Source organism: Bos mutus, chromosome 24 (genome assembly GCF_027580195.1).
Source record: "Bos mutus isolate GX-2022 chromosome 24, NWIPB_WYAK_1.1, whole genome shotgun sequence".
Taxonomy (NCBI): domain Eukaryota; kingdom Metazoa; phylum Chordata; class Mammalia; order Artiodactyla; family Bovidae; genus Bos; species Bos mutus.
In genome coordinates, this window is record NC_091640.1 from 49,740,428 (window position 1) to 49,766,161 (window position 25,734).

General features: G+C 46.1%; 1 protein-coding gene across 1 annotated transcript in view; it reads right to left on the reverse strand.

Moving 5' to 3' along the window:
- The window catches only part of MYO5B (myosin VB), a 335,169-nt gene that overhangs the window by 186,547 nt on the left and 122,888 nt on the right, over window positions 1-25,734 (reverse strand). Inside the window, 1 exon segment of the mRNA XM_070361628.1 lies at window positions 11,359-11,469. Within this exon segment, the coding sequence (XP_070217729.1) occupies window positions 11,359-11,469 (111 nt within the window).

Here is a 25,734-nt window from a genome sequence, read left to right on the forward strand (position 1 = left end):
TTCTTTTGTACAGTTTCCTGTTATTGGATTTTTTGAATTTATTTTTTAATTGAAGGATAATCGCTTTACAGAATTGTGTTGTTGTTGTTCATGTTTCAGTCACCCTATGACCAACCTAGTTTAGTTCAGTTCAGTCACTCGGTTGTGTCCAGTTCTTTGTGACCCCACAGACTGCAGCACGCCAGGCCTCCCTGTCCATCACCAACTCTGGGAGCTTGCTCAGACTCATGTCCATTGAGTCGGTGATGCCATCCAACCATCTCATCCTCTGTCGTCCCCTTCTCCTCCTGCCTTCAATCTTTCCCAGCATCAGGGTCTTTTCCAATGAGTCAGTTCTTCGCATCAGGTGGCCAAAGTATTGGAGTTTCAGCTTCAGCATCAGTCCTTCCAATGAATATTCAGGGTTGATTTCTTTTAGGATTGACTGGTTGGATCTCCTTGCAGTCCAAGGGACCCTCAAGAGTCTTCTCCAACACCACAGTTCAAAAGCATCAATTCTTTGGCACTCAGCCTTCTTTATGGTCCAACTCTCACATCCATACAAGACTATTGGAAAAACTATAGCTTTGACTATACACACCTTTGTTGGCAAAGTAATGTCTCTTCTTTTTAATATGCTGTCTAGGTTTCTCATAGTTTTTCTTCAAAGGAGCGAGCGTCTTTTATTTTCATGGCTGCAGTCGCCATCTGCAATGATTTTGGAGTCCAAGAAAAATAGAGTCTGTCACTGTTTCCATTGGTTCCCCATCTATTTGCCATGAAATGATATCAACATGAATCAGTCATATGTATACATATGTCCCCTCCCTTTGGAACCTCCCACCCGATCCCACCCTCCAGGTTGTTACAGAGCTCCAGGCTGACCTTCCTGAGTCATACAGGGTTTTAAAACATGTAAATCTGGGGCTTCCCTGGGGGCCCAGTGGGTGAGACACTGCACTCCCAGTGCCGTGCGCCCAGGTTTGGTCTCCAGTCAGGGACCCTGCATGCACGCCGTAAATAAGAGTCCTCACACTACAGTGAAGGTCCTGTGTGCCGCAGCTAAGACCCGGTGCAGCCAAAATCAATAAATTACACATTTCATAAAGTAAAACAAAAGCACTAATCAAGGCTCCCTTTCTGTGAAAAGCTCTTTTATTCTCATTAAATGTATTCCATACAGGAGATAAGCAAACAACTCTCATGAAGATGCAGATAAGGTTTCCAAACGGTGGGAAACAAGGGGCAAATGGAGACTGCAGAGAGTCAATTTTTATTTCATTCAACTCAAGAGGTGCTCCCTCACCCACTTTATCTCCAGCAGAGTAGGTGGTATCGCTGGGCCTAACCAGACCTCCGCACGGGAGCCATTCGAAAGATATCCCAGTGGAGATGTCCATCACCCCAGCAGGAGCTTGTCTGCTCTCTCTCTCATGGCTCTCCACCCCACCTCCTGTGTAAGCACCCCGGGGAAGTGCAGACCACAGAGCTCCCCCAGCCAAGCCCTCATGTGTCAGATCAGAAAGCTGGGACCTGAGCCTGCTGTCTTTAAACCCCAAGATAGAAATGCCGCCATTTCATCTTTTCTCTGATGAATCTCCCTTCAGACGACTCTTGTTCACGTGTGCAGAGGGAAACACATATGCAGTTTTGTGAAAACATGTTCCAAAAAAATAAGCCAATGGGAAGGGAGTGGCTGCCCACTCCAGTATTCTTGCCTGAGAATTCCATGGACAGAGGAGTCTGGTAGGCTACAGTCCATGGGATCACAGAGCTGGACATGACTGAGCAATTTAACACTTTCAACACATTGGTGACAGTAAAGTGGATAAGGAGGGAAAATGCCCAGAGCGGCAGCAGAGCAGCAGAAGCTACAAGCTTAGCACTCAAAGCTACAGACTTCTAGGGGGTGTACATCCAGAGGGAGGAAGGGAATGAGAGCTGCAAGAACACTTGTTTTCTTTAACAAGTATTTGATTCTAAAACAGCTACTAGTGTTGAACATTTACAGCTAATATGGTTTTCAGTTCAGTTCAGTTACTCAGCCGTGTCCGACTCTTTGCGACCCCATGAATTGCAGCACGCCAGGCCTCCCTGTCCATCACCAACTCCCAGAGTTCACTCAAACTCACGTCCATCGAGTCAGTGATGCCATCCAGCCATCTCATCCTCTGTCGTCCCCTTCTCCTCTTGCCCCCAATCCCTCCCAGCATCAGAGTCTTTTCCAATGAGTCAACTCTTCGCATGAGGTGGTCAAAGTACTAGAGTTTCAGCTTTCGCATCATTCCTTCCAAAGAAATCCCAGGGCTGATCTCCTTCAGAATGGACTGGTTGGATCTCCTTGCAGTCCAAGGGACTCTCAAGAGTCTTCTCCAACACCACACTTCAAAAGCATCAATTCTTTGGCGCTCAGCCTTCTTCACAGTCCAACTCTCACATCCATACATGACCACAGGAAAAACCATAGCCTTGACTAGACAGACCTTTGTTGGCAAAGTAATGTCTCTGCTTTTGAATATACTATCTAGGTTGGTCATAACTTTCCTTCCAAGGAGTAAGCGTCTTTTAATTTCATGGCTGCAGTCACCATCTGCAGTGATTTTTGAGCCCAGAAAAATAAAGTCTGACACAGTTTCCACTGTTTCTCCATCTATTTCCCATGAAGTGATGGGACCAGATGCCATGATCTTCGTTTTCTGAATGTTGAGCTTTAAGCCAACTTTTTCACTCTTCACTTTCACTTTCATCAAGAGGCTTTTTAGATCCTCTTCACTTTCTGCCATAAGGGTGGTGTCATCTGCATATCTGAGGTTATTGATATTTCTCCTGGCAATCTTGATTCCAGGTTGTGCTTCTTCCAGCCCAGCATTTCTCTTGATGTACTCTGCATATAAGTTAAATAAGCAGGATGACAATATACAGCCTTGATGTATTCCTTTTCCTATTTGGAACCAGTCTGTGTGAAGGAAGAGAAGCGAAAAGCAAAGGAGAAAAGGAAAGATATAAGCATCTGAATGCAGAGTTCCAAAGAATAGCAAGGAGAGATAAGAAAGCCTTCCTCAGGGATCAGTGCAAAGAAATAGAGGAAAACAACAGAATGGGAAAGACTAGAGATCTCTTCAAGAAAATTAGAGATACCAAGGGAACATTTCATGCAAAGATGGGCTCGATAAAGGACAGAAGTGGTATGGACCTAATAGAAGCAGAAGATATTAAGAAGAGGTGGCAAGTATACACAGAAGAACTATACAAAAGAGATCTTCATGACCCAGATAATCATGATGGTGTGATCACTCACCTAGAGCCAGACATCCTGGAATATGAAGTCAAGTGGGCCTTAGGAAGCACACTATGAACAAAGCTAGTGGAGGTGATGGAATTCCAGTTGAGCTATTCCAAATCCTGAAAGATGATGCTATGAAAGTGTTGCACTCAATATGTCAGCAAATTTGGAAAACTCAGCAGTGGTCACAGGACTGGAAAAGGTCAGTTTTCATTCCAGTCCCAAAGAAAGGCAATGCCAAAGAATGCTCAAACTACCGCACAATTGCACTCATCTCACAAGCTAGTAAAGCAATGCTCAAAATTCTCCAAGCCAGGCTTCAGCAATATGTGAACCGTGAACTTCCAGATGTTCAAGCTGGTTTTAGAAAAGGCAGAGGAACCAGAGATCAAATTGCCAACATCCGCTGGATCATGGAAAAAGCAAGAGAGTTCCAGAAAAACATCTATTTCTGCTTTATTGACTATGCCAAAGCCTTTTGACTGTGTGGATCACAATAAACTGTGGAAAATTCTGAAAGAGATGGGAATACCAGACCACCTGACCTGCCTCTTAAGAAACCTATATGCAGGCCAGGAAGCAACAGTTAGAACTAGACATGGAACAACAGACTGGTTCCAAATAGGAAAAGGAGTATGTCAAGGCTGTATATTGTCACCCTGCTTATTTAACATGGTTTTACTAGAAATCAAAGGGTTTGTGACATGATCAGAGACAATTAACTTTCTGGCACAAAAAAAAGACTTCACTGCATAATAACTGGGCCTGTGGAGGTAAAGAGGAGCTTGAATTTTAACCCCTTTCCCAAGATTAAAGCTCAGTCACCCACTTAGATTGGACTTTCTCCTCTCAAGGCCAGGATCTGGGAATCAGGAACACATGGGGCTCTCCCGTTGGTCTCCATCTAGCAAATGGAAGGGATAAGAGAAAGACACCCTAGCCCTAGACTTGGACTTACCAGTAGATGGCTATTTAAATTTAATTCATTAAAGCTAAATGTAATGAACACTTCAGTTTCTCACCCTTGCCACACTTCAAAGGCCCAGTAGCCACAAGGAGCTAGTGACCTCCATACTGGACAATATAGATAGGGAACATTCCACTGTAGGACAATGTTCTCTTGGTCTAGATTGCTCTGAACTCAGTGGAGCTGTGATACTATAACGCTTTGTTGTTGTTTGTTTAGTCACGTCCAACCCTTTTCCAACCCCATGGACTGGGTCTGCCAGGCTCCTCTGTCCACGGGATTACCCAGGTAAGAATACTGGAGTGGGTTGCCATTTCCTTCTCGAGGGGACCTTCCCTACCCAGGGACTGAACCTGCATTGCCTGCACTGGCAGGTGGATTCTTTACTACTGAGCTACGGGAAGCCCCTCTAACCAGGGAAACCCTTATAATGCTTCGCAGGTGCTAAAAAAAGTATCAGTTGAATGAGTGTCCAATCTTTTCATGACCTCTCCCATACCTCGATTCATGTCCATGTTACATGGTACCACAGCAAGGGAACATAATCATAAAAACATCTTCAAATGACAAATCTCAACAAAGATTTGGAGTCACTGGTCAGCATATACAGTAGAGGAGGAGAAAGAAGTGTTCTTTATTCATAGAACCAGAAGGTCTAGAGGAAAGAAAAGCTAGTGGAAATAAAGTCAGCAGCAGGCAACCCTGAGGTGCCACACGGCTCATCCTTTGATATAAATGAGCCCAACTAGGAGTTAAACATTGTATGCAAACCCTCGCCATCAGCTAAAGCAGTGGCTCTCAACCCTTCCTGTACCTTGGAATCCCATGGGGAGCTTGCAAAAAGATGCTATGCTGTGTCCTATTCTCCAAACTCTGATTTAACTTGTCTGGCTGTGCTGGGGCTTTGCAAAATTTTTAGAAACCCTCAAGAGTTTCTATTGTGCAGCCAAAGTTGAGAACCACTGAGCTCAGTGGTTCTGCTGTGCTGAGCCCATTGCTTCACTTCCACAGACAGCAGCTGCCCCAGCTGTAAGATGAGAGGACTGGTCCCAATAATCTCTAAGGGCCCTTCCAACTTTATTGGTCTAAAGTACTTAACTTAGGTCAGTGGATGTGGCGGGTGTTCTCTTTTGTGTTCTCTTTGTGAGCTGTCCTGCAGAGAAAATAGAAGACCTCAAGGCATGAATCCACTTACACTCACTGTAATAGCAAGTGTTCAGCTCCAGGGTCATTCAATACACACTAAAAGGCCGTTTAACATTATGTCCTAAATGAGTACAAAAAACATTCACTTAATGAATGTCCTGCTGTCTGATTCTGTCATGGTTCTGTGTTTAAGTTTTACATCTCCACGTTTTCTAGTCTCCGAAAAGATCATGTTTCTTACAAAGAACCTTCTTATTCCTCCCCTCATACCATTTAGCCCAGGCCCAAGCACAAGCATGCAATTACTTGAAAAATAAATACTACGTGACTCACACGAACTTGCCTGTGAGGAAGGGTCAGTCAGGTTATGAAGAAGTAACAAATTAACCCTGAAATCTCAGTGGCTCAACACCACAAAGGGGGTATATAATAATTGCTCATTAATAACTGTTTTTAATGAATGAATAATAAATGAATGGTGATGCAAGTAACTAAAGGGGAAAAAACTTAGATGAAAATAGGCAATTAAAGACTTTAAATTATAAAAAAAAAATCACAGCAGCACAAAAACCTGAAGTCGAAGATAGCACATTCCATTAGAATACAGACTTATAAAAGTTTAGCTTTCAACATGGTATCTTTTCAGCAATGATAAGTTCAGGGCCGTTGTCTCTATGGGCTTAAACCAGAGTTCCTCAGCTTCGGCACTGTTCTCATTTAGGACTCAGAGTTGTTTCTTTGGGAGAGGGTCCTCTCAGCAACATTCCTGACCTCTACCTGTCGCTAGATGCCAAGAGCAAACCTCCCTCCTCAGTTAATGACAACCAAAAACGCTTCCAGACAGTGCCAAATGTCCCTTAGGGGCAAAAATCACTGCTTCATGGATCTCTAAGCAGAATCAGCTACGCAAAATATGCTAACACAAAAGATCATGAATTCAGCAGGGGAAGAGGTGGCTGATAAATAAGTGACAGGTATGAATGTAGTTAATGCCACTGAGCTGTACTCTTAAAAATGGTGAAGACAGTAAAGTTTATGTTACATGAATTTTACAATAAAATACATTAATTAAAAACATAAAACCCACTGTAGACAAAATAACTGTACTGGTAAAAAATATTACCAATAGATATTTATGTGCAATGTATTGTTTTATCACTTAAAGGAACCATTTTTTTTTTTTTTTGCATCTGTACAATATAACTATTCTTGCCATCTAACCAAAGTGTAATACTGTCTCAATCATGGATTATTGTGCAAGACAAAGATAAAGAGAAGTATTAGAAGGCACATAAACCAATATGAAAGTAAGAAAGAATGGAAAAACCAGGGAAAAAAAAAAAAAGAAATAAAGTCACTTGCATTAAGAGGCTTTACTGGTACCAGAGGAGTATTCCCCGGTACTCTCAGCTCTGTGGCTTTGCCAGCTGCACTCAACAGCTGACATTTAATCTGCATGGGGTTTACACAAGCTCTGAGCACTCTCAAGGTGTGTGGTCTGAATGCACCAATGTGTAAGGACGACAGTCCCTGCCTTCTGTGAGGCTGTCACTTCTTGACTGGAAGAACCGTGTTTGCCATCTCCTTGAGATAATATCCTGAAACATCCTGTACCGTCCTCAGAGCTGAGCAAGAGAGGCCCTTCCCTGGACTCTGCATCTTAAAGGGCGCCAACAAGACAAATGCACACAGAAGCTTACTAAAGAACACGTGGAACCTCTGTCATTTGGGATCAGTGTTCAGGGCTCACACCGTGAGAGCTACAACCTTCAACACATACTCTTGTGATAAACAAGAGTATCAGACCCGGGGGCACCTCTTGCCCTGTGTCCTCGAAATAAGACAAAATGTGTTCAGGCACCTTGAAGGGTCATGGGCTATAAGGTCTCGATGTCAGAGACAGACAATGCCTCGGGTGGGAAGAGGAACTGGGCAGCAAAGACATCTAAATACAAGAAAGACAAATTAGCTCCTTAATCCTACCTCCAGATAGCACAAACACAAAAAACCAACCAAACAAACAAAAAAACCTCACATAATCAAACAGCGTTTCCCCATTGGGCCAAATATCCAATTCCTTGCTTCTCTGTCTATTCTAATCACGGCTCCATAGGTGCTCACAAATTAGCACAGTATGTACAACCACTGCTAACCTGACACATGAGGAACACTTTGCAATACTGAACAAGTCACATTCCTCCTAAATCTGCACATATGTGGGTACAGGCATGGCAAGCCTAAGGGAAGACAGCGGTTCTTTCCACTGGCAACCAGACAGAGACGGAACAGTAGACTTGCAAGTATCTTAATTGTAACATACTAAATACTTTGTTTTTCAAGAGTCAGAAATGCCAGATTTACCTAAATAATTCTGATAAAACATGCTTCTGATATTTAAACAGATGTAGGCTACATCCCTACTCTTGTCCTGGCCTCACAAACATTAGCGGGCTTGGTCATGCAGAGATGCAGGGAGAGCACGCTGGTCTTCTTATAGTTCGTGTCACCCCACCTTCCTTTCACTCACGAACACGCCGGGTCCTCGCACACTAGGAGTAAATAGCTCTGGATGCTGGATATACATTCAGGTGGAAAAACAGAATTTAAACATGAAACCATGGCAACAGGGGGAGAGTTTTCCCTGCCAGTAGAGGGCAGGGGCTGAGCAGTTTTTAGAGGAGGTGGGGGCAGGAGAGAGGAGGTTGGCTGGGCACAGGTCCACGTCACACCAAGAATGAGGAAGTTGTACATATCACCAAGATCTGCATACACTGAGGGGCTTTCCCCGGTCTCAACAGAGTACCACACCAAGGGCTGCAACACTTAGATACCTTGCATCCCCTCACAGCTGTGCAGAAAAAGGACGGTCCTTTCCGCTTAAGGGGCTTCCCTGGTGGCTCAGACAGTAAAGCATCTGCCTGCAATACGGGAGACTCAGGTTCAGTCCCTGGGTTGGGAAGATCCCCTGGAGAAGGAAACGGCAACCCACTCCAGTATTCTTGCCTGGAAAATCCCATGGACAGAGGAGACTGGTGGGCTATAGTCCATGGGCTCGCAAAGAGTTGGACACGACTGAGCGACTTCACTTTCTTTCTTTTTCCATTTAAGAAGTTTCCCATCTTCACATTGGCATCAACAGAAAACATCTTACTTTGTGCGAAGTGAAACAAGCCAGACATGAAAGGACAAGTGTCCCATGGCCCCACTTCTGTGGGGTACCTAGAAAAATCCAACTCAGAGACAGACAGTGCAATAGGGCTGACCACAGACTGCAGCGAGATGGGGCAGAGGGAGTCGGTATTCAGTGGGTACAGTTTCAGTTTTGCAAGATGAAGAGTTGTGGAGAGGGATAGTGGTGATGGCAGCGCCACAGTGGGTAAGCATTTCATGGCAGGTGACGTGGTGAACTCTATGTTTTGTATATTTTACCCAAATAAATAAGCAGGCATGCAAGAGGGAAAAAGAAACATCTTAGAGGAACTGTGGGGTCAGGGGGCTGACTTCCCTTGAACAGAGCAGAGTGCATGTGTTGCTTACTGCTAAGGTGAAAGCCCAGTGATTATGAACATTATTGTTTTTGAAGAGAACTAGTTTATTTTCATCCTTTGCTGCTGCAGTTAAACCCACACCACCAGACTTCAGATGGAGAAGCTGGGGTGGGGAAAGAGACTCCAGGGTGCAGTTTCTGGCCAGCTTGGTGTATCAAGGATGCTTTCAGCTACAGAGGAGATTCTTCAAACCTTCAGAGTCTAGCCATCTAACTTCTGCCCTCCCGGCTCAGGTCCGCAGCTCAGCTGAGTCGCTCCTAATGACAGCTCAGAGCCAGCAGTGGACAAACCACTGCCCGCAAGCCACCTGGACAGAATCTGACGTTCAGAGCCCATTATTTCTCCAGAGCTGCTCATCTCCAGCCCTAGGCATCTCTTCTGATTACAGCTGACGGCCGTAATGGAGCAGAGGAGGGGGCTGGGGAGGGGTCCTGGGCAGCTGCCAGGATTAGTCACGCCAGGCAGAATTCACTCTCAGCTGAGGAAGCGGGCATCCGCTCTGTTTTAGCAATACGGCAGTTCGGCCCTCCCTCCCTCCGTAGGACTCTCAAAAAACACCCACCCACTTACAAATTCAACTGAAACGAAATCAGCTGGAATGGAAGATATGCCATTCACGTGGGTGAACTAATTTTATTTTGTTTGGGGTGTGGGGTGGGAAGTTATTCAACATGATAAACATGATTCCATCTGTCGGGAATTTTGCTTCTCACCTCAAAACCAGGAGAAGGCTGGTGAGGTCTGCCTGCAAGGAAGGGGAAAGGGAGGCAGGCATGCTTTGGTGTAAACACTTCCTAACAAACTGACCAACTCACTGTCCTGGTTTTACCCAGTGATGCATTCAAGGTTGATAGAAAGAGAAGTTAGGAAGGGAAAGATGTTCAACCTCCCCACTAATCAGTGAGTTAATCACCAACCACTGTGGGTACATGTGACCAGAGAAGACAAGGTCCTTTTCTCAAGCAGGTCATTACTACCTAGAGAGACAAGAGCAAAGAACTTGAAAGCAGGTAAAACAGGAAGACGGTAAGTGATCAGAGGCTGAGTGACGGGGGACCAGCTTTCAGCGCTCCCACAGCTCAGAGGCAGGTAGGCACCACCGGAGCCCCAGCCTCCCCTCCAAGCGAGGCCTGCTCTGCAGCCCCTCAGATCTGACCCAGCCCAAGGCCAAAGCTTGAGTTCTTCTGGCCGCTTGATTCCAAGTCTGTTTGTCTCCCAGTCTCCCCCTTGTAAACGGTGCACCCCTGACCTGCCTCCTTAGCCTCGGGCCCTGTCTGTCCCCTTCTCTGGTGGCTTCCAGGTATACTGGCCTCCCTTCCTTCCACACACCCAAAGGGGACACACTGAGGCCTTGGAGCTCTGGTGACAACTCCTGCCTGGGCCACTCCCCTTGGCCCCTTGCAGCCTGAGTCTTCAATGCCAGCTCCCTTCCACGGCCCCTCCCCCGACACCCCCGCCTCTGCCTGCTCCCAATGTCCTCTGCACCCTCCAGCACTGAGCTCCCCGCAATGGCAGGGTCACAACCGATCACCCATAACCCCCCCGACCAGCACCGGCAAGTCTTCAAATAACTGTGACATGCACACATCACAGGGAGAGGTAATGACATGAGGCTCACGAAAAAAATGGAACCAGACCTTCTAGAAGAAATAGGATTTCCTGGTGGTTGCCTCGTCTTCCTTTGAGCAAAACAATCTGAAAATCAACTAATTAAATCTCACTGGAGCTACTAACAGTGCTTGCATGCCAGGCATGACTCCTATGTATTGCCACATAGTAACTCATTTTATTCTCATATGCACCCTAGGCAACCCCATGTCACAGATAAAGTAACAGGCTAGCAAGGGCCAAGCCAGGATCCTGGCCCAGGCAGGCTGGATCCAGAGCCAGTGGTCCAACCACTGGACCAGGCACTGGCTCTCAGGGTAAGTGGCTCCCCCCTCACCTCCCACCAGTGCCTCATCCCCACGGAGGGAAGCCGCCTGCGTCCGCCACCCCACTGGGAAGATTCTCCTCTCAGCCACCCGGGATCTCTCAGCTGGGCACGTGTGTGTACTGTGCCATCCATTCAGCAGCTGCATGGTTTAGACCTTCACGTACGTCACCATCTCCAGTCAGTTCATGAAACTCTTTGCAACCCTATGGACTGTAGCCAGTCTCTGTCCATGTGATTCTCCTGGCAAGAACACTGGAGTGGGTAGTATTCTTGCTTGGAGAATTCCATGGACACAAGAGCCTGGCGGCTACAGTCCATAGAGTCACAAAGAGTTGGACACGACTGAAGCGACTTGGCCCGCACATACGGCACCATCTACAGCAACAAAAAGGACCCCGGGAGCTCAGACGCGCCACCGTGCAGGACACACTCGAGCTTCAGAGTAGCATCCACCCCTGTCAGCAGAGCCCGGCGCACCCACCCTCTGGGCTATACTCACGGTTTCATCTTCCAGTCGGAGCTGGAGGCTCTTGTCCCCCTCCTTGTAGTCCTTGGTTAATTCAGCGGAGCGCCACACCTCATCAGGGTCAGGGATCCAGACCCTTGTGTACTGAAAGAGTAAAACAAAAGAAGCTTAGATGACGAGACAAGCCTCCAGGTGTGCTCTCTACCAGGGACCCTCAGGAGAACGTTTAAAGCCGTCTCCACACATTTTCCTCCCTTCTCATCTCAAGATACAAGGTGATCCCGTACCAGGACGACAGACAAATGATAACTCACTGGATTGGTAACAGAAGACACTTTCAAGATCCTATGAGAATATTACAGATCAATGAAATTCTAATTCTATCAGGGAATGCCAAGCCTACAGTTTGTTCTATCCAGAGTTTAGTTTGTTCTACCCGGAGTTTTACACCATCTCAAAAGGTGCTGCAAAATATCTACGTCAGAGGGAGCACCTAGTGAGCTGCAAACAAAAGCATAAAATGACACGTGCAAAACCCAACAAGATAGTGTAGCAAGTCCTCAGAGCCTGGGAATCTCTGCTTTAGTATTTTGCATTCAGGGTCAAAGCTATTTTCCTGCAGAGGTGAAAGAAAGTGGTCAGCAAATTGAAACTGTGTTAATACATTCCTGAGTTGTCAGCAACCTCATTTTAGCTGTGCATTCTTTAAACCACAAACATATCCCCAAATCTCACCCATCCTCCCCCAGCCACCACCCGCATGGGGATCCGCAAGGTCATTAAGCTGCCCAGATCCGGCGGGGAAGAACGCAGCCAGTCCCCACTGAGTGGGAGGCACCGTCAATGTCACTCGGGGGCTCTGGCCCTGACCGCACATTAGAGTCCTCTGGGAGCCTTGGAAAGACCAGGTCTGGGCCCACCTTGGACCCTGCAGTCCAAGTCCGAGGGGACCTGAAAGCTCCAAGGTGAGAGTGAAGTGCAGCCAGGAGAAGCAGGGTCTGACGCACCGGACGGCAGCCTTTGGATCTCCCAGTGACATCACCTTCGGCAACACACGCCTGCCATCCGTCAGACACATCTCTCAGTATTTGCCTCACAGGCATGCGATTTCCACGGGGCCTGTTTGGTTGAGAAGCTGTGTGCATGAGTACACACCCTCCCTCCATATATATCCATCCTATGTATCAGATCAGCCGCTCAGTCGTGTCTGACTCTTTGCGACCCCATGAATCGCAGCACGCCAGGCCTCCCTGTCTATCACCAACTCCCAGAGTTCACTGAGACTCACGTCCATCGAGTCAGTGATGCCATCCAGCCATCTCATCCTCTGTCGTCCCCTTCTCCTCCTGCCCCCAATCCCTCCCAGCATCAGAGTCTTTTCCAATGAGTCAACTCTTCGCATGAAGTGGCCAAAGTACTGGAGTTTCAGCTTCAGCATCATTCCTTCCACAGAAATCCCAGGGCTGATCTCCTTCAGAATGGACTGGTTGGATCTCCTTGCAGTCCAAGGGACTCTCAAGAGTCTTCTGCAACACCACAGTTCAAAAGCATCAATTATTCGGCGCTCAGCCTTCACAGTCCAAACTCTCACATCCATACATGACCACAGGAAAAACCATAGCCTTGACTAGGCAAAGGAATGTCTCTGCTTTTGAATATGCTATCTAGGTTGGTCATAACTTTCCTTCCAAGGAGTAAGCGTCTTTTAATTTCACGGCTGCAGTCACCATCTGCAGTGATTTTGGAGCCCAGAAAAATAAAGTCTGACACTGTTTCCACTGTTTCCCCATCTATTTCCCATGAAGTGGTGGGACCGGATGCCATGACCTTCGTTTTCTGAATGTTGAGCTTTAAGCCAACTTTTTCACTCTCCACTTTCACTTTCATCAAGAGGCTTTTGAGTTCCCCTTCACTTTCTGCCATAAGGGTGGTGTCATCTGCATATCTGAAGTTATTGATATTTCTCCCAGCAATCTTGATTCCAGCTTGTGTTTCTTCCAGTCCAGCGTTTCTCATGATGTACTCTGCATATAAGTTAAATAAACTTATATATATATATATATCCATCATATATATATATAGGAGATGCAAGAGATATAGCTTCAGTCCCTGGGTCAGGAAGATCCCCTGGAGGAAGAAATGGCAACCCACTCCAGCATTCTTGCCTGGAGAATCCTATGGACAGAGGAGCCTAGCAGGCTATAGTCCATGGGGTCACAAAGAGTCGGACATGACTGAGCATGCACACACACACACGTGTGCACGTGTGTGTGTATATACATATGTATGTGTATATATGTCTGACATGTGTGTGTGTGTGTGTGTATGTCACAGGATATTTTTAGCAAACCTGAAATAATAGCTGTTAAGACCAAGGACTAGCCAGAATGTGTGCCTGGGTCAGCATCACCCACCTCCCTCATGGACAGACAGCAAAGCTCCCTGTGGGCACTCAGGTGCTGGCTTGATTTGGGTCCTGTTTTTTTTTTTAATACAGCATTCTCCTCCAGGTGATCACTGACCTTTTGAAAAAGCAAGCCCCAGCCTCTGCTACACTTGTCTATAATTCACTATCAAGGAATGAAAGTCTTGAGGCAAGAAATTCAGAATACACAGTTAATAGGAAAGCAAACCACCAATTTGTATCGCTGATACCCCAGCTCTGGGTACGAAGCCAAAGCTGTCCTTTGGCTTTTATAATGAATCAAGTTCACAGAATCTTCTCTCCACCTCCGAACCTGGCCTAGAGCAAGGTATTACTGTACCTTTAGAGGAATATACTATAGAGCTTTATAGCGTCTGAGTGCTATGGAATAAGACACGAAGAAAACAGAGGTATCTGCCATCAACATTTCTCTTCCCTTGGGTGTTCTAACTTACCTCCTCCTCTGCCATTTAAGCCTGCCATCCATCCAGCTGCGGGGACTTGTAAGTTCCTGTCCCCCAGCTTCAGGACTTCCCTGAGCCCCGCTACAGCCCCTGTCCCTAAGTGAGGCTGCCATGATGTCCCCTCCAGTCGGAGGCAGGGGCAGCACACCCCCAAAGGCTCTAACTCACAGCTTAGTCTCCACTCAATGTAAAACAGCCCTGGGAGAGGCTGAAGATAAAGTGACAAATGACAGGAGGGGGCAAATGCTAACAGAGAGCGAGTGGCGGTGATGAGCTGTGGACGTGGTCGAGCTGGGGGATGGACTGGAAGCCACAGCCCGCACGGGGCTCCTCTACCTTAACCGTGCTGTCCACGTGCCTCGCACAGGACAGTTTACCATGCACAGCGGCGGGGAACCTCACTGCCTGGCCCTTCTGCTGTTTAGTTCTTACTCTGGGAGGGTCCGTTTACCTTTCCACTTACATAAATCTTCTCTAAGTAGAATGGAAACACCTGGTAGGCGGACAATTGTTGTTTACATTTTCCGATACCCACAGAATCTTCGACTGAGCACCAAAGAATTGATGCTTTTTTATTGTGGGGTTGGAGAAGACTCTTGAGAGTCCCTTGGACTGCAAGGAGATCAAACCAGTCCATCCTAAAGGAAATCAATCCTGAATATTCATTGGAAGGACTGATGCTGAAGTTCCAATACTTTGGCCATGTGATGTAAAGAGCTGACTCACTGGAAAAGACCCTGATGCGGGAATGATTGAAGACAAAAGGAGAAGGCAGCAACAGAGGATAAGATGGTAAGAGAGCATCACCGACCCCATGAACATGAATGTGAGCAAACTTCAGGAAATAGTGGAGGACAGAGAAGCCTGGTGTCCATGGGGTCACAGAGTTGGATACAACTTAGCGACTGAAGAACAGCAACAACAGAAGCTAACACAGCATCAGGGGCATAAGGGGACCCTAACAATACTTCAGCTCCTTGCCACTCCAAGGGAGGACCTCAGCCGCACCACTGCCTGGGAGCTTGTCAGAGATGCATAATCTCACACCCAGGGCTAAGAATAGGCTCATCCAGCACCTGCTGTTCTGCCCCTGCCTATGACTTCAGTTTTCCCTGCCTTGGTACACAGGCCAGACTACAGCCTGGGCCAAATGCAGTGTGCCAACTGTTTTTATACAGCCCATGAGTTAAGAATGGTCTTTAAGTGGTATGGCTGATGGGGGGGGAAAAAATCAAAAGAATCATAATCACACGCTAACGCGTGAAAACTGTGTATCAGATTCGGGTGTCCATAAAGTTTTATTGGAACATGACACAGTCTACTTAATGCTGCCTGTGGCTGCTTCCCCATATCAGTGACGGCTGTGACACAGGCCCTACGGCCCCCAAAACCTAACTTATTTGCTCTCTGGCCCTTTGCAGAAAGGTTCGCTGCCCCCGACCTTTGAACACACCATTTCCTCAGCCTAGAATGTCCCTTCCCCCCTGTTCACGTGGGCAGAGTCCAAGCTCCAGCGCCGTCTCCCCACTGAATCCTTCCTTCCCTGTGCCTGCAGAGGCAGCCTTCCCAACGCTGGGCTGCAGCAACCAGTGCTTCTCGCATCAACCTTTTTTATGGTTTTGCAATTGTTTTCTTTCACGTCAGTTTCCTCTTACTACTTCAAGGTCCCTCAGATACACCATCAGGCATCTTTGTATCCCTAGCAAGTAGGAGATGCTCCGGAAATGTTTCCTGAGACGGAAATCTGTGGAGAGACTTGAGTGGACAGACACGTGGGATATAAAAACAGTGCAAATGAGTGTCTTTGCAAAACAGAGATAGACTCACAAACACAGAAAACAAACTTACAGTTCCCAAAGGGGAATGAGAGGAGGGATAAACTAAGAGGCCGGGATTTACAGATGCACACTGCCATATATAGATATATAGATAAAAAAGGATTTACTGTGTAGCACAGAGAGCAAGACTCAATATCTTGTAATAAACTATAACGGAAAAGTTGAAAAACAACATACATATAGACACATATATATAATCAAATCACTTTGTTGTACACCTGAAACTAAGATGTTACTGTAAATTAACTATACTTCAATTTAAAATAAAAGGCCTTGAGGGAGGAAGACAGATGTGATCTGAGCTGTGGAGATGGGAAGAATTTGTCAGGGAAGGGTTTCCTTTGCAGTAGTAAAAAGGTTTGGTAACTGGATAGACAAGCTGGTGGCACAACATTGTGAATGTACCAAATGCTACTGGACTGTTCACTTAACAGTTAATCTTGTGTGATATGAATTTCACCCTAATTTAAACAACAAAAGCAGTTTGGGTCGCACATGGTACAAACAGCATCCTTTACCCCTCTCTCCTGACAGGGGTACTCGCTTCTCACCTCTGGGAAAGCAGTAAGATCAAATATCTTCTCTTAACAGAAAGCCATCATTTCTATGAGCCAGATAGAAACTTCCTAGAACCAAGCTTCTGTGCTGCCTTTTCATTTTTTTCTCACCTTCAAGGAATTCCTTCCAACGAATCCGACCTCTCAGCTTTCTTCAGGCAGCAGATTGTAGGGAAAACAAGAGCCGTCACCTAGCCCAGTTACAGGACTACTCCATTTGTCACTGTGCTGTTTGAACAATGCTTAATTCCATCATATCAAAGTAAACAAAATAACGTCTGACCTAGTTGTTAAAGAAAAACTGCTTTTTCTTTTGGAAAGAGCCCTGTGTATTATCCAGAGAAGGCAGATGTTCCGTGAAATGAAATGCATTAGTACCTAGAACATGTGCTCCAAGCCCAAGTTCATTCCCCCATCTCTGCAGGCCACACAGAGGCAGCTCCCTCACCCTGGAGGGACTGGCTGCCTCTGAAAACTGTGTTCAACCCTGGTCGCACAGAAGAATCACCCGGGGAGCTTTTACAGCATCTCCAGCTAGGCAGCCCCTCAGGCTAATTACATCACACTCCTGAGGGGGGCAACCAGGCAGTGATTTTTAAAGCTCCCCAGATGCACCCCGTGTGCAGGCAGGTCTGAAAAACCAGTGGTCCTTGGAGTTTGCTTTGGTAACTGATATGCAGGGCTGAACAGACCCTCACATGCCCAGAGGCCTCTCCCCACTGGCCTGTGGTTGAATGTGAAATTTCAGCCTGAGGATTCTTCACCCTGAGCGAAAGCACCATCTGCAGAAAGCCCCAGCAAAAATGTGAATACAGTACTGAGAGGAGTATGGTATTTACCCATAAATACCAATTATCACGCAGTGCAGTTCTGAAACAGTTTGGTGTCATTTAGGGGCTTTCTGAAGAGCTCCAGTACCACAGTCCTTTGTGTCTTGGCACAGAAAAGAATTCAGTGAGAGACAAAGTGATACAAAAGCGATTCGTCAGAAGAGGACGCTTGTGAGGCTTACGAGCAGGGTTGCGGGGTGGATGGGCAGCGAAGAGGTGCCGTGCCCTGAGAATGTAGTGGGCTATCAAAGGAAGAGTGGGGAGGCGGAGAACTTCTCTGTCTCTCTTGAGTAAAGTCATGCTTCCATCATCAGCTCCTCCTCCAGGTTGAGCAGGGGAGTTTTCTTGTCCCTACATGGTCAAGCTCAGAGGTAAAGAACCCGCCTGCCAGTACAGGAGATGCGAGTTTGATCCCTGGGTCAAAAAGATCCCCTGGAGAAAGAAATGGCAACCCACTCCAGGATGCTTGTCTGGAAAACTCCATGGATAGAGGAGCCTGCTGGGCTATAGTCCATGGAGTCACAAAGAGTCAGAAATGACTTAGTGACTAAACAGCAGCAGCAACATGGTCAAGCTAGTTCCACGATTTGTCTTCAATGTGTGCAGAGAGCATGTCCTAGGGATCCTCAGCTGACTGGGCTCGCTGGGCACGCTGTAGGTCTCATGCCGCCACTGTCTTATTGTTTGGGGGCATGTCCCGGACTTCTGTTGCATGATTCTGTTGCTAAGCAAGGCTGCTTGGTTTTGTGGTTAAGCAGACCTGCTTTCCTGGAGTAATCATTAACTTACAGGGTCTCTCATATTTTTTCTACTTACAGTCCCCTAGTGGGATTAACTATTGAATCACCTGCTTTATCCCTTGACTCTGTCCCTATCAGTATTGTGCTTAAGTGTACAGGCTCCAGAACTAGACAGCCTGGCTAAGAATTCCAGTCACCACTCATTAGCATGGGTGAGGTGATGAACAGGCCCGAGCCTTGGCTTTCTCAGCTGTACAACATGGGTAAACATTGGCCCTACCTCATGAAGCACCCTAAGAATGAGAGGAGACCCCACGGTATGGATATGGTAAGCATTAAGCAGTAGTGACGATGGGGAGGCACTGAGCCGTCTAGCAGGCAGGATCCTCACGGGATTCCACAGGCGATTAGGGGAAGGAAACCAACCCAAGGTGTTCCATGTTACTAGGAACCTTTAGGTGCCCCGCAAATCATCACATATAGGTGACCTTCAAATCAGTAACTGGGTCTAGACTACTTCAGCCTCAAAACCTGAGAGGAGTGATTCTCAACACTGGCTGACATTAAAGAATTACCTGCAGGTCTTAAAAAAAAACAAACAAACAATGCCCACGTCCCACACTTGAATAATTAAGATTAAGTCTAAGGGTAGGGCCCAGGCACTGTACTTTATTTTTTTAAAACTAATACAATTATGTAAAGTTTAAAAATAAAATTTAAAAAAAAAAAGGCTTTCTAAGTGATGCACATGCCATCAGAGTTAAATTCACTGTTTCAGAGTGAGCCTCAGAGCCAAAGTGGACTTGAGGGAAAAGAGAATAGGAACACTGGAAACACTTGCCCCACAGAATTATCAATAATGCCACCTCCATAATCTTACACTAATAGAAGTCATTTAATCATTTCATCCTCGTTTAAAAAAAAAATAAGATGAGTAAGGCTAGCGCTAATATTTCATAATGAAGAAACTTGAGGGTAAAATATACTGGACAATTTATCAAAGTTCACAGTGAAAGAGCTGAGTTCAGGGCAGAACCAGAGAGAAGGTCTCAGACTCTAAGTCCTCCTCTGTCTCCACTCCCCAGCCCCGTCACCAACCCCCCATTCCTCCCACCCTGAAGGAGTACTGGCTGTTTTACAGCAGCCCAGGTCCCACTGAGTATGTATTTTGTACAAAATGTCTTATAATTACACATGAAGGAAGTGCAGATACCCATTCATAACGACATGCCAAGTGAAACCACTAGGCAGTCTTAGAGTTAAGAATCAGACCGAAGCGCTGGCTAGTGTGGTCTTGACTCAAAGCAAAGCAGTCTGGGCACAGAGTCCTGGGGATGGATGAGAGGGGACCCCAAGCCTAACCTGGGGATTGATCAGATAAACTGCCTGTCCATTTCTACCGTGTTTAGGGGACGAAGAGCGGGCACACTGCTGGCTTTATTCACGGCTGTACCCCAGCACTGATGTGATGTCGTGGTTAGCAGGCACTTAAACCTCTGCTCTATGATTGGAAGAGGGGCTCTGGTTGTGGGTGGAAAGGGGAGTCCTTTTGATAAAACAGAGAAACTGGGCAACAGATTTACTCAGGGCGTGAATTTTGTTCTAGAACTCATTAGATAAGATGCAAGATCAAGTTGGTCAACTTGCATCCCTCGAGGAGCACAGAAGCCTCCCTATTTCTCCATAGAGGACCAGTCAGAGACCCAGCCCAGAGAGGTGCTTCCCCGCCCTGAAGTGAGTCAGCGGACAGGCCGAGGGTGTCAAGGGAAAACACAGAAGTGAAAAGGCAGGGAGGCGAGACCTGGGACTCAGATGCCGCCCAAGGCAGGAAGGATCACACACAGCGAAAGGGCAGCAGGTTGCTCCCCCAAGCTCGCCTAGAGCCCACATCCAGCTACAACAAGGTGCAGGAGGGCAAGCTGAGAACCACGGTGCCAAGAGACTACAAAACCCTCTAGGCCACAAACACGCGTCTCTCGTTTAAAAATGGGGCTATTCACAGCTCAGTTCTTTAGTGAGGTCAGGAAGACACCTAAACGCTTCTCCAAATGTCACAAGTGATGTCCTCTGTGGGTGTAGGTGTCCATTTTGAAACTTCTCTTGCTAAAGCAACAGTTCTCAGAGGGGGAGGAGAGACCACACACTTCCCTGAGCCAATGTCTTCATTTCAGCACCATCGCAAGAGCAGTTTCCCCAGTGGTGTGGAACTTGGCAGGGGACTGCCACATTGTAGCAACTATGACGATATCTTACCCCAGTGCCCTTGTAGCAGGAAGTGGGGTCACACTTCATTCTTTTGCATCTGAAGAGTCCGGAGGACAAAGACTGGGCCTTTTGCCCCATCTGAGCAGAACCTCCCACAATCCTCTGTATGTCTATTGAAATTTGAAGATTATGTTCATGGACCCAGACAAGAACTGCACCCTGAACCCAGTGGTGATGATTAGTCCCCCAAATCTGGGGTCTGAACTCAGAGCATCCCCATCAGTATGTCGCTGGACATCTTCCCTTCCCATTGGCTGGGCTCCCCCGATGGGAGACAGGCGAACAGGAGGAGAAGCTACAGGTACCAAGTACTATTATTAGCCTCAACCCCCATCACAGGCCCAGTTTCTTCATCTGTAAAGTAGAGAAATACGTTCTGTATTACAGTTGCTGTTGAGATTAAATGAAATTGTGTACGTGGAACATTTAGCACAGCATGTAGATATTGTCACTGTGGCAGGAATTTGGGTCCTGGGATGGAGACACAGAGAGCTCCCTGTGGAGAGCACAGACACGCCAAGTAATCAATCCCAGCAGAACACGTGCACAGGCTTCTCACTGCGGTGGCTTCTCCTGTTGCCAAGCACAGGCTCTAGGGCACGTGGGCTTCAGTAGCTGTGGTGCAGGGCTTAGTTGTTGCACCTCCCGGGCTCCAGAGCACAGGCTCAACAGTTGTGGCGCCTGGGCCTGGCCACTCTGAGGCCTGGGATCCTCCCAGGCCAGGGATCGAACCTGTGTCTCCTGCATTGGCAGGACTCTTTACCGCTCAGCCACCAGGGAGCCTGGCAAGCTGCTTTTGTAAGCCTGCAATGTTAAATCCGTTTAACCTGCTACTAAAGGAACCAGAAAGATGTACTCAAAGCTCATACGTTTCACGCAGCTAAATACATGTCTGAATCCTATCAAGAAGCTAAAACTTTTTTGGAATTTCACTTCCAGTAACCTGACTACAGCTCCTGGACTGTGGACTCTCCCTGTACAGGGCAATTTAGTATGTGATTAAACAGTCCATAGTCATATTACAAATCTTTAAGTCATTTAAGACAGTTTTCCAGAGCACACTATCTTCATTTCCACCCAAGCTCTTTGAAACACCTCAACGTTTAAAATCCGTGTATGAAGCCATCATTGGGCAGTTGTTTTCCTCTTTCCAGCAGGTACCTACTCCTGACTCCACAATCGAAGACTTCTATATTGTTTTCCCCAAAGAAAACAGTCTATAAATAGTTTGCATTCACCACAATGCTTATCAGCAAGTCACAGTCCTAGAAATACTCACCAAGGCAAAGTATGTTTGCTTCCAGTTTATAAAAAATTTAAACCCTGTTCCAGTAGTAGACGTCTTCAAGCAATCGAAACCAGCACTGACTAAAGGCCTTACAGCTAAGCTAGCTTCTGCGAACAGAACTTCACTGATCAAAAGGAAGTAACTGAGAATGTGTTAGGAAACCACTCTTTTCTAGAGAAAACTTCTGCTCTTGCTTTGTCTTTAAGAGATCATCTATCTTAGAATTTAAATACCTTATGTACTCACATTCGGGACTCCAGCCGGCTCCCAATCTTCCTTCCCCAGGATAAAGCATGCTGTCCTTCCCATCACCTGTATTTAAACACTTCATCTTTGAGGCTAATTCAGTAAATATTCTTCAACTGGGAAATGTCCCCCATAAGCTACAAGGCCCCCCGACCAGAACAAAGACTCTATTCATTCATCCACCAGTATTTACGGAACACCTGCCACATGACAGGCACTGTGTGAGGTGCTGGGACAAAGAGAAACAGACACGTCCCTATCTTCAAGACATTAGACCGTATTGTGCAATTAGTCTACTGCAACGGTCCTAACTGCTTGGACAGCACAGACATTCACAGCATGTGGCTGTGTGACCTAACTTAGCCTGGGTCATTGGGAAAGGCTTCATTGAAAGAGCAAGATTCAAACTGAATCCTAGATGGACAAGGAGTTAGCTAGGCATACCGAGGAGGGAGGGGTGTTCCAGGATGAGAGTTTATCTGTGTGGCAAGCCTGAAGCAGGAAGGAATAGTGCTCGCCAGAGGGCAAAAGATGGCCAGTCTGGGTGGGACACAGGACAGGAGGAAAGAACTCAAAATTATGCTGGGGAAAGATGCAGGAGGGGCTGGGGAGCCTCACTTAGATTTTGTATATTATCCTGGACTGCCAGGGATGTCTCTCTGTCTTTTTTAAATATTAAATAAGATCTAGGGCTTCCCCTATGGCTTAGTGGTAAAGAATCTGCCTGCAAGGCAGGAGCCACAAGAGATATGGGTTCAATCCCTGCGCCAGGAAGATTCCCCCAGAGGAGAGCATGGCAACCCACTCCAGTATTCCTTCCTGGAGAATCCTATGGACAGAGGAGCCTGGTGGTTTCTTGGTCCTTAGGGTCACAAAGAGCTGGACACGACACATACACACACTCACACACAAAGATGATCTAGGTGTCAGACATAAGAGGGAAGAAGGAACAGAAGGAGGACTAGACACATGGACTAGATCAGGTCAATATAAGCAGAAAGTCTCTCATTTGTTTATTTTTGCTTGTTTCCCTCACCTAAAGAGACACATCCAAAAAAAAAAAAAAAATATTGCTAAGACCAATCTCCAGGAATGTACTATGTTTTCTTCTAGAAGTTTTATGGTTTCAGGTCTTTGATTTTATGTCTTTAACCCATTTGGAATTTATTTTTGTGCATGGTATTGTTAGGTAGGTAGAATAGGGGAAAAGAGTCCAAAATGGCCACGGCTAAAAGACAAGGAAGGTCAAAGGAAGGTCCGAGGACCAGAGTGAAAACTTCAGGCAGAACAAACAGCACTCCTGGCTAAGCCCAATTTGCATAGGGCAGGCCCAGGTGGAGAAAAAAACATATAAAAGGAGGAGCCAAAGCGCTTTCTCAAACTCTCTCTCCCACGTGCGCACGCTTCTTTCTTTCTCTCTCTCTCTCTCTCTCTCTCTCTCTCTCTCACTCTCCTGCTATCTTCTAAATAAAATAGAGCTGTAGCACTGATTTGCCTAAGAGCTGTAGCACGGTTTGTCCAAGACCCGAGAGCTGTGACGTGCTGAGGGCTTTAATGTCCGTTGCTCCAAATCTTTGTTGTGACGAGACAAAGAACCGAGGAACATACACTCGTGTGACAGTATGACATCAAAATAAAAAGCTTTTGCACAGAGAAGAAAACTATCAACAAAGTGAAAAAGAAGCCACCTACTGAATAGGAGAAAACATTTGCACACAATATATCCAATAAGGCAGAGGTCTCAACCTCCAGGATCTAGTGTCTGATGATCTAAGGTGAAGCTGCTATAATAATAGAAATAAAGTGCAAATAAATGTAATGCACTAGAATCATCCTGAGACCACCCCACGCCATAGTCCATGGGAAAACTGTCTTCCACAAAGCCAGTCCTTGGTGCCAAAAAAAGTTGGGGATCACTGCAATAAAGTATTAATATCCAAAATATACAAAGAATGGGAGAAGGCAATGGCACTCCACTCCAGTACTCTTGCCTGGAAAATCCCATGGACAGAGGAACCTAGTAGGCTGTGTTCCATGGGGTCACTAAGAGTCGGACACGACTGAGCGACTTCACTTTCACGTTTCACTTTTATGCACTGGAGAAGGCAATGGCAACACACTCCAGTGTTCTTGCCTGGAGAATCCCAGGGATGCGGGAGCCTGGTGGGCTGCTGTCTATGGGGTCGCACAGAGTCGGACACGACTGAAGTGACTTAGCAGCTTAGCAGCAGCATAAAAAGAACTCATACAACTCAACATCAGAAAAGCAACCGAGTCAAAACATGGGCAGAGGGTCTGAATAGTCATTTTCCCAAAGAGGACATACAGATGAACGACGGGCACATGAAAAGATGCTCAGCATCACTGACCTTTGAGGAAACGTGAACCAAAGCCACAATGAGGCATCACCTCACATCCGTCAAAATGGCTATCATCAAGAGAGACAACAGATAGCAAATGCTGTCAACAACTGGCAAAGAAGAACTCCATGTGCGCTACAGTGGGAATGTAAACTGGGGCAGCCACTGTGGAAAAGAGTGGACATGCCTCAAAAAATTAAAAACAAGATTACCATATGATCCAGCAGTTCTACTCCTGGGTATCTATCCAAAGAAAATGAAAACACTAATTCAAAAAGATAAGTGAGCCCCTCTGTTCACTGCAGCAGTACTTACAACAGTCAAGACACAGAAGCATCCTAAGTGCCTGTCAACAGATGAATGGATAAAGAAAATATGGTATATATACAAATACACACACACACACACACACACAATGAAATCTCACTCAGCCACAAAAAGAACGAAATCTTGCCATCCGCAACAAGATGGGTGGACCTAAAGAACATTATGTAAGTGAGACACAGGAAGACCAACACTGTATGATTTCACTTATGTGTGGAGTCTAAAAAACAAAGCATATGAACAAACAAAACAAAAACAGCATTATAGACACAGAGAACAAACAGGTGGTTACCAGGGGGAAGGGATTGGGGGCGGGGGAGGAAAGAAACAGGCGAGGGAGGTTAAGAGACATAAACTTCCAGGTGCAAAATAAATGAGTCACAGGAATGAAATGTACAATGTGGAGACTAGTCAATAACTGTAACACCTTTATATAGTGACAGACTGTATCTACACTTATTGCTGATCATTTGGAAATGTATAGGAATATGGAATCGCTATATTATATAACAGTAACTAACAGTGTTGCAGGTCAATCACACTTCAGAAACAAATTCATAGAAAATTTAGAGATTAGATTTGTGGTTACCGGAGCAGGGGGCGTTGAGGGGAGGGGGAGTTGAATGAAGGCAGTCACCCAGCAGGACCTTTCAGTTAGAAGTACTAGAGATATAATGTACAACATAACACTGCTGTATGCTACATATGAAAGTTGTTAATACAGTAAAACCTAAGAGTTCTCAGAACAAGAAAAAAGTTTTCTACATCTTTGATTTTGTGTCTATGAGATGATGGATGTTCGTCAAACTTATTGTGATAATCACTTCATGATGTATGTAAATCAAAGGATTATGCTGTATACCTTAAACTCATACAGTGCTGTATGGCAACTATATCTCAATAATATAAGAAAGGTCTGGAAGAAAAAGGTCAGTACTTAGCGGGAGATAAACAAGAAAAAAGAATCCTCCACATGAGAGTGTAGTTAAATCTGCCAATGTGCATGATCCCAGGCCTTTCTCTCTGTTCTCAGGTGAGCACCCACGATGAGCACAGAATCCACATCCTGTGT